At 41.4% G+C, this 15,175-nt stretch overlaps 1 protein-coding gene across 1 annotated transcript in view; it reads left to right on the plus strand.

Annotated features, from left to right (window-relative positions):
• Positions 1–235: 235 nt before the first annotated feature.
• abca12 (ATP-binding cassette, sub-family A (ABC1), member 12) overlaps positions 236–15,175 on the plus strand; it is a 46,965-nt gene continuing 32,025 nt past the window's right edge. Inside the window, exons 1-24 of the mRNA XM_042709380.1 lie at positions 236–283; positions 483–557; positions 860–953; positions 3,488–3,662; positions 4,487–4,617; positions 4,880–4,953; positions 5,276–5,446; positions 5,638–5,831; positions 5,996–6,114; positions 7,011–7,114; positions 7,310–7,453; positions 7,827–7,990; positions 8,103–8,233; positions 8,548–8,678; positions 8,831–9,001; positions 9,137–9,345; positions 9,565–9,737; positions 10,083–10,197; positions 10,469–13,144; positions 13,279–13,391; positions 13,615–13,975; positions 14,110–14,222; positions 14,454–14,814; positions 14,949–15,061. Of these exons, the coding sequence (XP_042565314.1) occupies positions 236–283; positions 483–557; positions 860–953; positions 3,488–3,662; positions 4,487–4,617; positions 4,880–4,953; positions 5,276–5,446; positions 5,638–5,831; positions 5,996–6,114; positions 7,011–7,114; positions 7,310–7,453; positions 7,827–7,990; positions 8,103–8,233; positions 8,548–8,678; positions 8,831–9,001; positions 9,137–9,345; positions 9,565–9,737; positions 10,083–10,197; positions 10,469–13,144; positions 13,279–13,391; positions 13,615–13,975; positions 14,110–14,222; positions 14,454–14,814; positions 14,949–15,061 (6,160 nt within the window). The remainder of the gene's footprint in view (positions 284–482; positions 558–859; positions 954–3,487; positions 3,663–4,486; positions 4,618–4,879; positions 4,954–5,275; positions 5,447–5,637; positions 5,832–5,995; positions 6,115–7,010; positions 7,115–7,309; positions 7,454–7,826; positions 7,991–8,102; positions 8,234–8,547; positions 8,679–8,830; positions 9,002–9,136; positions 9,346–9,564; positions 9,738–10,082; positions 10,198–10,468; positions 13,145–13,278; positions 13,392–13,614; positions 13,976–14,109; positions 14,223–14,453; positions 14,815–14,948; positions 15,062–15,175) is intronic.

Raw genomic sequence — 15,175 nt, forward strand, 5'->3', positions numbered from 1 at the left:
ACCAAGACTGTCTTGTTGTTGATGTTGACAGCACAGTGGGAATGCTGAGAAGCTGCTTAACCAATTTATTGTAAAAGTTACCATTCAACAAAAGCATTTAATTTCAGTTCAAATTCTAATTTTTATACTGGGCCTTGTAAACAACTGCTTCAATGGGTAATTGGTAATTCACACATAAAAAACACCTTACATAATTCAAAAAAATGCCTGACCTTTATATCCTTCATTTGAGACAATGGAATGTTACAGGCGGTACAGTGTGTTCCAGATGATCTCCTGGCATGTTTGTCTAAATACCAAGATAACCTTGAAAGCCACCATGTCATTTGTTAGAGCATAGATTAAAGATCACAATCATCTAAGATAAGTTTAACTGTCACATAAGGTGAAGAAGATATTCAATGTGAAAGGGAGGTGGGATATATATAAAATTAATTAATATATTCTCTCATTGTGTATTTTTTCTATTTGGTTTATTGCAGACACTGATGGCCTCATTTTTCCATCAGTTACGACTTTTGTTGCGGAAAAATGCCCTTAGCGTCATCAGGCAACCTGTAAGTAAAAAGGAATTACGTACATGCTAGCAGTCCGCACAATGGAAACAATTATAATATAATCATATTTATATAAAGGGGGCCATTGGGGGCCTATTCAGTATTTCTGACTAGCATTAATATAAAACTTTACAAAGGCTTGAACTTCAAGCAGTCCAACAAGTGGAGGGTTGTATATACAGGCGTTTTACATCTTATTGCTTAATGGCTAAAATATTATATGCTGAAATATAAAATGTAGCATTAATAAGCTTTGACTATTCTGTGAGTAAATAAGCTATTTGTCTTGCTTTGTGACTCAGGCATGGTCTTTGGCTCTTCTTATTTGGCCATTGGTCATCTTCATTATTCTGGCCATCACCCGCTCCCAGTTTCCCCCGAAGATAAGAGACACATGTGAGTACTCAATGCCTTCCTTGGGGACATTGAAATTTGAACATTAACACAAAAGGTTAAGCAAATAAATCATGAGATAAGATCATGTGTGTGCTATTAAATAATGAGACTAATGCTGTAATTCAATTGTAATGAAGAAAACTTGTTTAACTCATATAACTCATATATAATTATAATAACAGTCTCTATTACCAGTTTCTGTTTGTTCATGTAATGCTTCTGTGTACTTGTTTGAAGTGTGGATGGATACAGTTTAGAAGGGATTTTATTTAAAGAACACAAAAGGCTTTCCTGGCAGATAAAGCCTTTGCGAGTCAACCAGTAAACAACTTAACCAAGCCCTTTCTCTTTCGGTCTGTTACTATTGAAGCCAATGTCATGAATTATTGAGAATGATTAACACCGAAACAAAAGCTTTTCATAATATTGCAATGTACTTGTCCTTTTAGCCATTTTACACTGTGTGTCAGTCAAGGCTTCAGGAAGCCATTAGAGCAGTGTTCCTCCCTGTTAGTCTCGTGAGCTGGGATCAGTGCTGAGTCATGCTGAGCATATGATGCGTGATTACAAAACACATACGTCCCAGTGTTATTGTAACGATAGCATCTGAGACAGTGACTCGTGATAATGAGTCTCATTGGTGTTCATTATCTTTCTGTTGATGAAAGATAGTCATTTAAACAAAAGAGCCTGAAAATCTGGAGAATGATCTTGTGAATTGTGCATACTATATGGCATTCTTATAATATTAAGGCTAAAGAAAGGATAGTTCAAAGTAGTTCAGGTAGTTCAGGTAGTTCAGGTTCAAAAGTTAAATCTCCTGTGCGTCACACATCTCTTGAACCTCACATCCTATGTTTAATATGATCACAATATTTAGTGACAGAGAAGTTTCAGTCTCTTCACAAAGACATGCAGACTTGACACATAGTGGTCCTCTCTACAGTATGTGCCATTTTGTTTCTAGTGGTGCATTGTCAGTCTTAAGTAATACATATGTGCTTCGCTACTACAATAAAAAAAGACTCTTTTGTGATTTTCTTAATCACTGCATCACTCGCTGCAATGTAAAGGGAAAATATGCAAAGTTAATTGACTTTCTAAAGATGATGTCACAATAGAGAATTCAACGAAGGTATAGGGTAGTGTTAGTCAACTGGTGGTTCGGGGAATCATTCTGAATGGATCGCAGAGTGTGTGTTCCTTCAGAACTTAAATGATTTTTGTAGAAAATATATGAACAGTAGCTTCTCTTTTGAAATTGAAAAAACTGAGTATGCGCAGTTCAGATGCTTCAGTGGGAGCTGACAGAGAAAGACAGAGAACTCTCCGTGTGAGTGGCAGATGCTTAGCCTAGTCTACTGTATGAGAGTCCGAAGTGTCAGCTTGAGTAGTGCTGTAACATGAGCGGGGAGAGCCTAGACTTACTAGCTGTCTACAGGGATTCCACTGGGATAGTTGGGTCTTTGTGTTAGAATTCATAATTCTATCAGTAAAGAAACAGTTAGCTAATTACTGTAGTCATATTGCTGGGTAACGTATTTTCTTGTAGTTAGCATGTGACATAAATTAGCTATGTTATGCAGTTTTGTATATGGGAAAGAAATCAACATCTATGTTTGTATAACGAGCTTATTTGATGAAGTCATTAAGTTGGGCAAAAGGTGAAGCAAATAGTCCTGTGATAACTTGACAGTGTGGTAAAAATAAAATAAAATAAAATCTATCTGATGTGATAGTCTAATGGGCCATGCAGGGATAAAACCAACTTTAGGCCTCTTCCCTGTGTTTATTTCATGGTTTGAATTCTATCAATATTGAGTCACAACTTAAGGACCATTGGGTCACACAGAAGTGTGTTACCTATTGAGTGTTTATGGAAATTCTTCAATTGTTTATGTATTTGATTTTGATTTTAAAGACTGTTTACCATCTGTGTGTACGTTTGGAACTTGTGACTTGATGAATGACATTTCGACAGGTCAGGGTAGTCTGTGAAGCAATGTTTATTCTTGGCTTATATAGGTTTGATGCAGGTGTGGGGAAACAGTGTTTGACTGGCAAACATTGCCTGTTAGGAAAGGAAGACTTTAGATAGTGAGTTGTGAGTAGTTTTAGATAGTAGTGAGTCGTGAGGGAAATGTATACTTAAACTTTGTTATGAAACAGTCTGAGAAAGGGACTTTCTTTGTCATTAAGTCTGATAAGGAGGGAGTTTCTTGTTGAGAGTTTCTATCTTTAGATAGTCTTTGAAAAATAAATGTAACTACTCTATGGAGCAATACAGTAAAGTCACAAGGCCCAAATGTTTGAACAACTGTCAACATCCTACAACATTCTGTGAAACATTCTGCAACATTCAGTGGAATTTTCTAACTGACCTCAAATGTCATGGAATCAATGCTGATAATAATTTTGTAGTTGAAAAAATGTTGGTATATCAAGTTAAATTGCCTTTGTTGCCATGCAGTCTTATAGTCAGCAAGTGCGAGATGCTGTCATTCGGTATTTACCCTTGATATTTGATCGTCTAGGCTATGTTGCTCCGAGGAACCTTCCCAGTGCAGGGTTCTTCCCCTTCCTGCAGACCCTCATGTGCAACACAGACACCTCCTGCTCCAACAGGTCTCGCCTGGTGAGCAGACACTACCAAAGACACCATGGACACAGGGTAGCACGGGACACTGGGGATGATGAAGATTATCAAAGGTAACCTCGTTTTCAAAATCACTTTTAGAGTTTAGACCCTTTTGCACAGTGTCAGTTGGTAGCCGTTAAGCATGGGATGTGTCATGAGGAGTTTTTGTATTTGCTTTCAGCAAGTAAACTTCGCTTTCATGATTAATGGAAAAGTTATCAGTCTACTGTTGGTACAGTATTGTTGCACTACAATGATATGAACAAAATTTGTACAGGCTTTGAACTTGACACTCCTTGAAATTGCTGAATTGAAAGACAGGGCTAATGTTGGTCTGGAAAACTTAGAAGGACAATTACGACAAGAGCTGTTGCCTTTGCCTTAGTGAGTTTTCACAATAGCAGGAATGTAGTCACTGGATCATGCGCCTCATAGTAACCTCTCCCATCCAACAGCCATTTCATTACATACTGTCACAATACATACCTTTACCTGCTGATGAAGGCACATTGGATCATAACTTATGGATACACTTGAGGCATTGTACTTCAAGCAAATGCTGTATATCTTTTCTTCGCTTCTGTCACATTTTGACACACCATTTCTGTCAACGTTGATTGTTTTTAGTCTTCCTTTTGTATATTGTCAGCAATTAAGTCACTGGAACACTGACAAGACACAAAACCTTTAACTAAAGGTTAAAGTTAACTAAAAATAACCAAAGACATTGTTCAACTTCTTTCAACATTTTTCTATTCTTTCATACATTCCTTTTTTTGTCAGTGTCCCTGTCATGTAACGAGTTGCTAAATGTCTGCTAAAGGTGTCTCCAAAAGACAGTGAAAATCACGTTTTTTAAATGTTTGTTAAAGAAAGTGTTGTGCTCTTGTTCCAGCATGGCCTTTCTACCTGCCGAACCACCCATAATGGCCAATCACCAGCTTGGGGGCTTGATCCGAAATGCACACTCCACCAAGGATGCAGTCAATCAAACTGACCTTATGGAACTATGGGACATGCTGCTAAGTATGTGTTGTCCCAGGCGTAATTATCACAATTAGCAAACATACTTGAGAATCTTTTGCAGTAAAGAATAGACTTATTTTCAACCAGGCTAAGTCAGAGAATCACGTGTGCTGCCATTGTTATACTATTGTGTTTGTGTATTACAGGAGTATACTAGTGTAATAAATCTAGTTATACACTTCCGACTACAAATAAGTTTACTTGTAGGTGCTCATTCCTAATTGTCAGTTATAATTAGTCACAGCAGCTGTGTTTGTGTTAGATTCCAGCCACCAAACAACCCTTTCAAAGACCTCACTCATGGCCGCTCTCAACAGCACTCTTCTCCTCGATAAGGTGAGCCGCATAGAGACACTCAAAGCCAATACAGCCTCGTAATCTTTCTCATTGTTCAATTATGCTTGAGTTCCATTAGAGTCTTACACAGTGCCCGAGACAAGAGATACTGAACAATGTGTCATTATCCCACCATTCTTTTACCGATGAATCTTTATTTCATTTCTGCTAATCAGAGGTTATTGATAATAAAAAACAACATATTATCAATTACTGAATAAGTGTGATCCATTCAGTCTACAAAGAAAGTGTATATCAGAAAATTTGCTGATTTAGCTTTTCAAGATAGTTAAATGTGTTCATGTGTTTTACAATCACTCAGGAAGCGCTTCACAGCATGCTGCAGTCCGTGGATCAGCTGAAACAGTCGTTCTGCAGGTTCTCTCTCAGCACTGTTGATCCATCAGTGGAGGACCCTCTTGTCCTTGGCCTGGCAACCTTCTGCACGACCAACGACACCTTTCTAGAGATCTCCTTGATCATTCTAAACAAGGTAAGACCATATTCCCCTGCATTTCTGAAAGTGGAACTTTTGGAACTTACTGAAATCCTTTTACATGAATGAAAATAAAATCTATTCTCCAACGACGCAAGCAAGGCTTCATGTATAAATCAGATTAGTGTCTGAACAACAGAGACAACTGGTAGAGGGCTAACTGTTCTGGGCTTTCTGTGGGTGTATAGGTGATGACTCAGCTGATCATGAACAGCCCAGCCGAAGTGCTCAACACCGTGGGGGTGTCAGTGGCTGTCTTTGAAAACCTCCAGAAGCAGGACTCTCTCTGGGAGTTCTTGTTGGACCTTCCCAACCTGTTCCTGTTGCCCACGGATGAAGAAATACTGTCCACTGGTGCCAAAAGGCTGGAATACATGAAGAGGCAAGTTTTAAGAGACAGGACTTAATGTGAAACAGTGGCTGAGAGCGAGACAGAATGAGTCAGGAGGGGGGGTGTGCATTTTTTCAGGAATGACATTTTGAAAGCCAATAAACTGGCTGTGGTTGTGCGAATGTCCATATTTTATGTGTGCCTTCTGCTTGCAGTATTCTCACCTCCATCCAGCACAGCTTCCCGGAGGCAAACCTGTCTGTCACCATGGCGAACCCAGTCATTGAGGGAGGCATCTCCCTCCTCAGATACATGAGCACATGGAGAGGCAGAGGTGCGTTCGTCGTCACTACAAACAACACCGGCTGCTTTTGCCCTCCCTGTGTCCCTATTTCTGAACATAAGTATCTAATTATCAAAATGTAATAGCTCCCTTAATTATGGCTTCAGTTACTGTACTGTCGACTATCCATACTCAGATACGTTCATAGATACAGTCACATCGATGCACTAGCGCATTGCTCATTGTTAATTGCTTGTTGCTCATTCTGCTTCAGCGCACACAATACGACAGCTCTATGTGGAGCCTGGTCTCTCGGGGGTGATATACTAAGGAAGGCCCACTCACAGCACAATGAACAGTGTAATGTTACGGCGCCGCTCATTCTTCTAGCACAAATAAAATCTGGGGTAGTGGCTGTATATTATAAGTCTAATGCCCTGATTTGTTATTTGAGACCAGAGGCAGAACTGGTTTAGAGGACAGGCAATTTGGAGTCATCACCTTTGCTTACCACTCCCTGTTTCCATTCCAATTGTTTGCCACAGTTGAGCCTATCCCAAGGTGACCAGGTCCCACACAGAAGAGTAATGGTGGTGTTTGTGTATAAAGCCATTCCCTGATACCCCAAATGGCCACAGGACCTCCAACATAATTGGAGGTTAAATACCTCTTACTGAATTAGTGAATGTAATCCTTTTGAAGAATTAATATATAAATTGCCAGGTTTATCCTATTTCAGTTGTCTAAACTCCATGGTAAAAGATACAGAGCTGTTACAAACACCTGCCATAAAATACTAGAAAACCAGATACTCTTACCCTAAAGTATCTGATGAACGTTGGCGTAACGCAGTCATAGACGAGATCACTTCATGTGTTTATCAGCAGGTGTCTTATTGTCTTGTATGTTACCTTGTCTGACCTGCTGTCCCTTTCTACCCCATTTAGATGTTTACATCTCGCTCAGCGATGTCATGCAGCCATTTAATGTGTCGTTAGTACCAACAGAGTTCATCAAACTTGTTGAGCAAGTTGCGGTTCCACTCAGTAAGGTAAAAAAATATATCTTTTTCAGTTTGCCTTTGTATGTAGTCCTGTCTCTATTTTATTTCTATAGATATTTGTAGATTGTATTAGTTTTAGACTTTTTAAGGATCATGTCCCTATTGTTACATGCTAATAGATAGTCTTGATGGGATTGCATGGCAATACTGTCCATCCATTCAGTTATAACTCTTCTTTTTCAGGCTGCAGTGCTGTTGGACAAGGCATCCTTCAGTGCTCATGTCTGTGACAACGGCAGTGCTCCAAGCTGGGTACAACTGGCATGTAGCAGTGGGCAGGTTGATAACATCTTTGACCGGATAAGTTCACAAAAAGTGATAGAACAGGTAAAACATTAAATGAGCCATAGCTATCTATATGGATCACTGGTGTCTTCACTGGGCTTTTCTGTGCGTGTGAAAGCGAACAACAAATGCATTGTCACTAAGGAGGCCGGGCTACCTCAGTAGCAGGGGAGTTCACATGCTGTTCTGGGACACGTTACATAAAGGCAGGCACATAGGGGAGCTCCAATTACCTGTGCCATTAAACTCCTGTGTGTCTGTTGAGTCTGCTGTGTAGCAAGGCGTGGTTGATGTTAGGGATAACATTAAATAAATTGTATTTTTCCGTTGTGAAGAAACTCATAGTTGGCCTTGAGACATTTTTTAAGTTTCACTTCAGAAATGAGAAGCTGCATTCTTAATGTCTCCTTCTTAGGTGCTTCTGGCTTGGAGTAATGGCTCTGCTCACGCTGATGTGGAGTTCGCCAAGCAGGTTTTGAATCACCTGCTGAACAGCTTCCTAACCCGAAACCAAGGATCTGAGAATCTCAAGTGGATTCGTAGCGGCCTCGGGCTGCCCCAGAGTGTGCAGGAGGAGCTGTATGTCACAGCCTGCAGGCTCTTTTCTCCATCTGGCTTTCATGCATTTGTAAAGCATTGCTGCACGCCAAGAAACTCACTCCCCTACCCCATGCATGTCTGTCTTCTCCAGGTTTGTCGGTATTGGCTCCGTAGTAACGAACCTACTGCAGGGACTTCCTGGTTGGGAAACTGTCCATTCCATCCTCATGGGTGGTCACACTTCCATGCAGCTTGCCACACAGGCAATGATGACACAGCAAGGTGCCTCCCTTTGTCATTCATTTTATCACCCTATCCCAAATCCATTTGTCTATAAATGTATTATGGATGTGACACATGTGTTATATACATTTATACAAGTGATATACTAATGTCACTGTGGTGGTCTTTACTGTCAGGATAAGTTCATACTTGAGGTTGTCTCTGTGGTTTTACACGTGAACGTGTATTTTAGTAGGTCAAGAAAAAAAGTCAATGCAACAATTTGATCCTTCAAATAAATGGTTACGTTCTTTTCTGTGTATGAATCTATTTTGACATGTTATTTATAGCACTGAATGTTCTGTGTTCTACAGAACTAATGGGCCTTGTGCTGAAGGATGCCCAGCACATACAGGCCACTCTTCAGGCCTTAACGCATGACCAGTCTGTGGCAGAGGCCTGGGCCTCCCGCATTATGGACTCGGCAGTGAAAACCGCATTGCAGGTGAGTGAATGATGGAATGATTTGGATATTCATATTCATACTTACAATTCTAGAAGCGTCATTAAGCCTTCAGTCATCAGAAAGGCTATATATTTTGTTATCATGCCTAGTTAGACTTCATTTCCCCCTCCTTCTTTATGCTCTGTGAAAAGGCTGTGCTGGCTCAGGGTCCTGTGGAGTGCCGCAGTCTTGCTGCCCCATGGTCCTGGCTCTCCTCCCTGAGCTCCTTGGATCCTCAGCTCTGGGATACGCTGATTTGTCCTGGAAATGGCTCCCGGCTAGAAGGGCTCCTGCTAGCACCTCTGCTCCCTCTCATACAGAAGGTATTGTTCTCAAAACTCATTTTTCACCATTCCAGTGCAGCTTATGACATACCTACAAGAACGGCGATGTCAGTTGTGCGTTATGCATACAATGGACGTGCTAATTGTAGTGTTTTTCCACTCTTCGCATATTAGGTGAACCAACTGGTTGACGTGGTTGAGGGCAGTGAAAAGTACAATGTCAGTGTTACCATGATTCTTGAAGAGTGGCACAGGCTGTCAACAACCTCTGTGCAGAATGGCCAGTTCCTTCAGCACTTTATCAATGAGCTCGATCAAGACTTCCTTGCCAGCCTGATCCCCACCAATATCACTGTCAACTGGCCAGAGATCCTGATACAAAGGTAAACTGTTCTTGTCACGTGAAACAAAATAAACAAATACATGAAACGTGGGAAATTCTGATGCTTTTCATACATTTTACACTTTTGATATATATACAGTATATCATTTGGTTTCTTCAGAAATCTCTCATTTTACGATATTGTTAATGAATTAATTGTGCTATTCTGTATGTGTGTGTATTGCATATTATTATATTATTAACGCTTCGCAGCACAAAGTTGTATTATTGACTATGATTCTATACATTGTAACATCACTAGTGGACTGGAGGCATTTGAAGATGTGAGCTCCCAGCTGCACAACACTCCTCTTTGGCCCTCTATGGAACCCTTCTTTCATCTTGCCTACTACATCATGACATACCAGCCCAATGTCACTGCAGCCCCAAACTGTAAGTCAGGAACATTCATTGTAACCATGATTAGTACCATTTGAATTGTTGTCATCTGAGTGGAACAGTGTTCAGTAAATCTCAGATCTTCACTCTGAGTGTGCGGTGTAAGTGCCATAAATAGTTTTGCTGCTTTGTGTTTCTGTGTCTGTGTCACATAAACCATTTTGGCAATGTCAGCCATGTAAAAGCATAACTGCGTATGACTCCACAATGGTCATATCATGAATTAATGTCTACACAGAGAGCCAAATGTTGGTCACATGTGTCAGAGTGCCTATGAATATGTGTTATTATTTAGGTTTCCTTGTGTCCTCTGTGTCACTCTTGGTGTGTTTGTTTCAGGCACCATGGATCAGTTCATGCCACACTGTGACACTGGCTTCACCAAGGACAAATTCATTACAGTCACCAAAGCTCTGGTTCAGGAACTCTCCACAAATCCATCAGCATTAGTGAGGTAAACTGATTAAGTTCATCAAAAAGTCTTAGACACTGTATGAAAGAGGCCCCTCTAAGTTGTGTTCATTTACGGTGATCGGTGAAACACTGAAAACACTTCCTGTTGTTACTAAAATAAAAAGAAAGGAGAGATTAGACATATTAGTAATTTAAAGTGTAATCTTTGTAATAAAACAACAATGTGTGCTTACAGTGTACCTCACAAGAAAGGGATAGTGTACCAACAAAAAAAAAAACAAGTTTAACAAATGTTGTTGCTACTCTTGCAGGCTTGTCCAGGGCTCAGCGGCTCTCCTTCAAGGCGTCTACGGGGACTTTTACATCAGCGCTCTGACTCAGTTCCTCCATACTCCTGGGCTGTTGCCAGGTGATGGGTCCATTGGTAACCTCCTTGGGAATCTCATTCACGTGTTGGACAAAGACATCCAGCTCCTCTCTAATTTGATGTCAGTTGAACAATTCACCAGTCATCTCCCTATGTCTCTTCTGAGTCACATAGTGGAAATTCTTAGGTTGAAGCCTTTAGAGGCTGTCTGGAACGGTGCCAATAATGCCTCCTCTATTATCAATGCTATCTTGGAGGTTGCCAAAAACAACCAATACCTCTTGTCTGGACTGCCCATGAACCAATCCAACCCTTCCACTGCAGAGCTGGAGGCTCTAATCATGAAATGGCTTGAGATGGAAGTCAATTTTACCTTGCCAATCTCCTTCAGTCTGAGCGAATCTCTGCTGATGTTCTCTGCCTCACTGAATGCATCAGACCTGGCCTTTCTGGAGCAGGTCTTGAAGCCTCTTGCTAATCAGCACTCTGAAGGGATAGCTGAATCGGTCCTGAGGGCGCTGGTGCTGCTGAAGGAAGTGGTTGATGTCTCCGACGGTGACCCCTCTACAGTGGTACTGGCGTACGTTCGACAGCTGCAGGAGTTTCTGGTGAGGTCTTTCCAGCTGGAGCAGCATGTGCAGCTCCTTCAGCCTGGAGGAGGCCTCAGTCCAGCACAGATCACCAATCTACGCCCAGTTGCCATGGATATCCTTCAGATTCTGTCACCAGAGTCCATCCAGGCACTTAGTCCGGAGAGTTGGACAGCCATCGTGGATGCCGTCTTGCGCAGTCTTGGTGCTTTGTTTCCTCATGAGTTCCAGGCCTACTATCCACGCCTAGTGAATGATACATCTGCGTTAATTGACGATTTGAAGGTCTGTTTGGCTTCAGGTCAGGACTGTGCTGCTGGTGTCTCACAGGTTTCCCAGATTCTCTATCAGGTTTCTGAGGCAATGTTGGCATCAAACGATCCTAACCTGATACTTACATTTGGCCCAATTCAAGGTAACATGACCTTTTCTGTCACTGGAAAGCTGCTTGCTCTGATTCGTCCTTGGTCAAATGCATCTTCCCCACAAGAGCCGACTATGAAAACTGTGGCCGAAGTTCTCCACTTCCTTGAGGAGATCACTGCCATGTCCAACATCAGCTTGGCAGCTCTCCAACAAGCCCTCAGTTCAGCAAACCTCACCCTCTATGAGCTCGACAAAGTCTCACAGTTAGCCATGAACCCATCTGTTCCCATCATCTTGTCAAACTTGACTGCCATTGCCAATATCCAACAATGCTTCAATGCACAAACTCATAATGCTTCACTCATGGCATCCAGGAACTCCAGTGAGATTGAATGTGCTCTGAAGATTATTGAGAAAACGATCAATTTCCTTCAGGCCTTCTCTTTCCCTCAAAGGACAAAATCAGACCTAGAAGCTCTGAAGCTTATGATTGAGATCCTTGCTGAACAGGTGGGGAAAGAAAATGTGGGTCTAGACCCTGTCAAATTGACAGAGGAGATGTTCAGAATATCCTTGGAAAACATAAAAGAAAGCCTCAAGAACCTCAATCTCAGTAATACAGAAGAAATCCTAAATGAGCTCCGCATCCTTGATGGCATTCTCCAACTTGGTTTTCATGACAGGTACCCATATCACACCATAAACGAAACATGGCTGGAGAAGCAGGAGTATGCACAGAAGGTGTATGCTGAGATTGCACAGTGGTATCTGAAGAAGCTGGAGAATGCAACCAGTGACAGCATGTTTGCAGAGCTCTTGTTTCCCATCTTCCGCATGACAGAAATGCAGATTGCAATAAATCTGGTTCAGTCTGATTTCACTTTACTGGTGTCCCAGCAAATTGAAGGTTTGCTCTCTCAAGTTCAACTTCCATTGGACGGACACGATCTGAGGAAAATTGGGCATTCCATTATTACTATACTCCATGGCCAGCTGGAACTCATTAAGATAAATTTAAAACTACAGCAGGACTATTACGACTCCATGGGTATTCCGATGAACATCAGTATACCAAACGACATTGAGGAACAGATCATGACGTACCTCAACCACACTCAAAATTGGATCTCAGACCCCAGTTTCACATCTGCCCTTACCGGTCTACTGCAATGGGACATAAACTTGGTAAACATTACCACTGTTGACACTGACATCACCCAACTCATTAAAGCTATAGTTCCACTCCTGTCGGCAGCAGACCAGGATTACGTCATGGTGATAGACAAGGCCTTCCAGGCGCTGATACATGCAGTGCAGGTGGAGAGTCATGAAGGTCTTCAAAGTGCCAACTTCACAGCGGCCATTTTGAATGCGGTGCAAGTAATCCTAGAAGTGGTGCCCACCGAGAATGGACCGTTGCCAAGTCCGGTCATCCATCAGATTCGGGGAGCCCTGGGCAGCTCACTTCAACTCATCCTCCATCCCAACATGAGCTTTGCCCAGTCAAACCATCTCAGCCTTGTTGTTCTGAGGAGTGTGGAGGGTCTGATAAGGTCACTACTGCCCAGAGAAGCTGCTGAGGTGCTGCTTCCCATGACCAATGTTGTCACAACCTACTTTGAGACCATCGCTCAGCCTGCCGGCCCTGATCAGTGGAATATAATGTAAGTGAACTTAATTAAGGGCCTTAAAACAAAGCAAAGATGTTTTAATGGAATATTCATACATTTGATAAAGTAAAGACAATGTAATGTAAGTATAAAAGTGATTTAATTGATCTTCTGCTGATTCTTGACAGCATTGTGAACATCATGAAAGGACTGACCAACAGTCTGCCAGAGAATAGCACCGCACAGCCCGTCCTTTCTATGATCACGAGAGCGATAGAATCCATCCTGGATGTAACACAGGGCAAGTACAATTTTTTCCCCCTTGTTTGTTTTTAATGGCATATAGTCTAACAAGGTAAATGTTGTATGTTTGTCTTTCATAGTCTTATGAATAATTATGATTGTATATCAGTTAATATTCCTGTCAATCTGTTATCAAGAAACCTAAATTCTTAGTTTTTTTATATTATATTCTGCCAGTTTGAGCATGATATATATTAAGTATTGTTTCTGCATTTTAACAGTTAGCAATGTGAACATTTCAGGAAATCTGGATCTTCAAAGTGCCAACTTCACACAGGCCATTTTGAATGCGGTGCAAGTAGTCTTAGAAATGGTGCCCACCGAGAATGGACCGTTGCCAAGTCTGGTCATCCATCAGATTCGGGGAGCCCTGGGCAGCTCACTTCAACTCATCCTCCATCCCAACATGAGCTTTGCCCAGTCAAACCATCTCAGCCTTGTTGTTCTGAGGAGTGTGGAGGGTCTGATCAGGTCACTACTGCCCAGAGAAGCTGCTGAGGTGCTGCTTCCCATGACCAATGTTGTCACAACCTACTTTGAGAGCATCGCTCAGCCTGCCGGCCCTGATCAGTGGAATATAATGTAAGTAAACTTAATTAAGGGCCTTAAAACAAAGCAAAGATGTTTTAATGGAATATTCATATATTTGATAAAGTAAAGACAATGTAATGTAAGTATAAAAGTGATTTAATTGATCTTCTGCTGATTCTTGACAGCATTGTGAACATCATGAAAGGACTGACCCACAGCCTGCCAGAGAATAGCACCGCACAGCCCGTCCTTTCTATGATCACGAGAGCAATAGAATCCATCCTGGATGTAACACAGGGCAAGTACAATTTTCTTTCTTTCCCCTTGTTTGTTTTAATGGCATATAGTCTAACAAGGTAAATGTTGTATGTTTGTCTTTCATAGTCTTATGAATAATTATGATTGTATATCAGTTAATATTCCTGTCAATCTGTTATCAAGAAAGCTACATTTTTTTTTTTTTTTTATATTATATTCTGCCAGTTTGAGCATGATATGTATATTAAGTATTGTTTCTGCATTTTAACAGGTAGCAACATGAACATTTCGGGAAATCTGGGTTTTCAAAGTGCCAACTTCACAGAGGCCATTTTGAATGTGGTGCAAGTAGTCTTAGAAATGGTGCCCACCGAGAATGGACCGTTGCCAAGTCTGGTCATCCATCAGATTCGGGGAGCCCTGGGCAGCTCACTTCAACTCATCCTCCATCCCAACATGAGCTTTGCCCAGTCAAACCATCTCAGCCTTGTTGTTCTGCGGAGTGTGGAGGGTCTGATCATGTCACTACTGCCCAGAGAAGCTGCTGAGGTGCTGCTTCCCATGACCAATGTTGTCACAACCTACTTTGAGACCATCGCTCAGCCTGCCGGCCCTGATCAGTGGAATATAATGTAAGTGAACTTAATTAAGGGCCTTAAAACAAAGCAAAGATGTTTTAATGGAATATTCATATATTTGATAAAGTAAAGACAATGTAATGTAAGTAGAAAAGTGATTTAATTGATCTTCTGCTGATTCTTGACAGCATTGTGAACATCATGAAAGGACTGACCCACAGCCTGCCAGAGAATAGCACCGCACAGCCCGTCCTTTCTCTGATCACGAGAGCAATAGAATCCATCCTGGATGTAACACAGGGCAAGTGCAATTTTTTTCCCCTTGTTTGTTTTTAATGGCATATAGTCTAACAAGGTAAATGTTGTGTGTTTGTCTTTCATAGTCTTATGAATAATTATATGATTGTATATCAGT

The sequence above is a fragment of the Clupea harengus genome, chromosome 2 (genome assembly GCF_900700415.2).
Source record: "Clupea harengus chromosome 2, Ch_v2.0.2, whole genome shotgun sequence".
Taxonomy (NCBI): Eukaryota; Metazoa; Chordata; class Actinopteri; order Clupeiformes; family Clupeidae; genus Clupea; species Clupea harengus.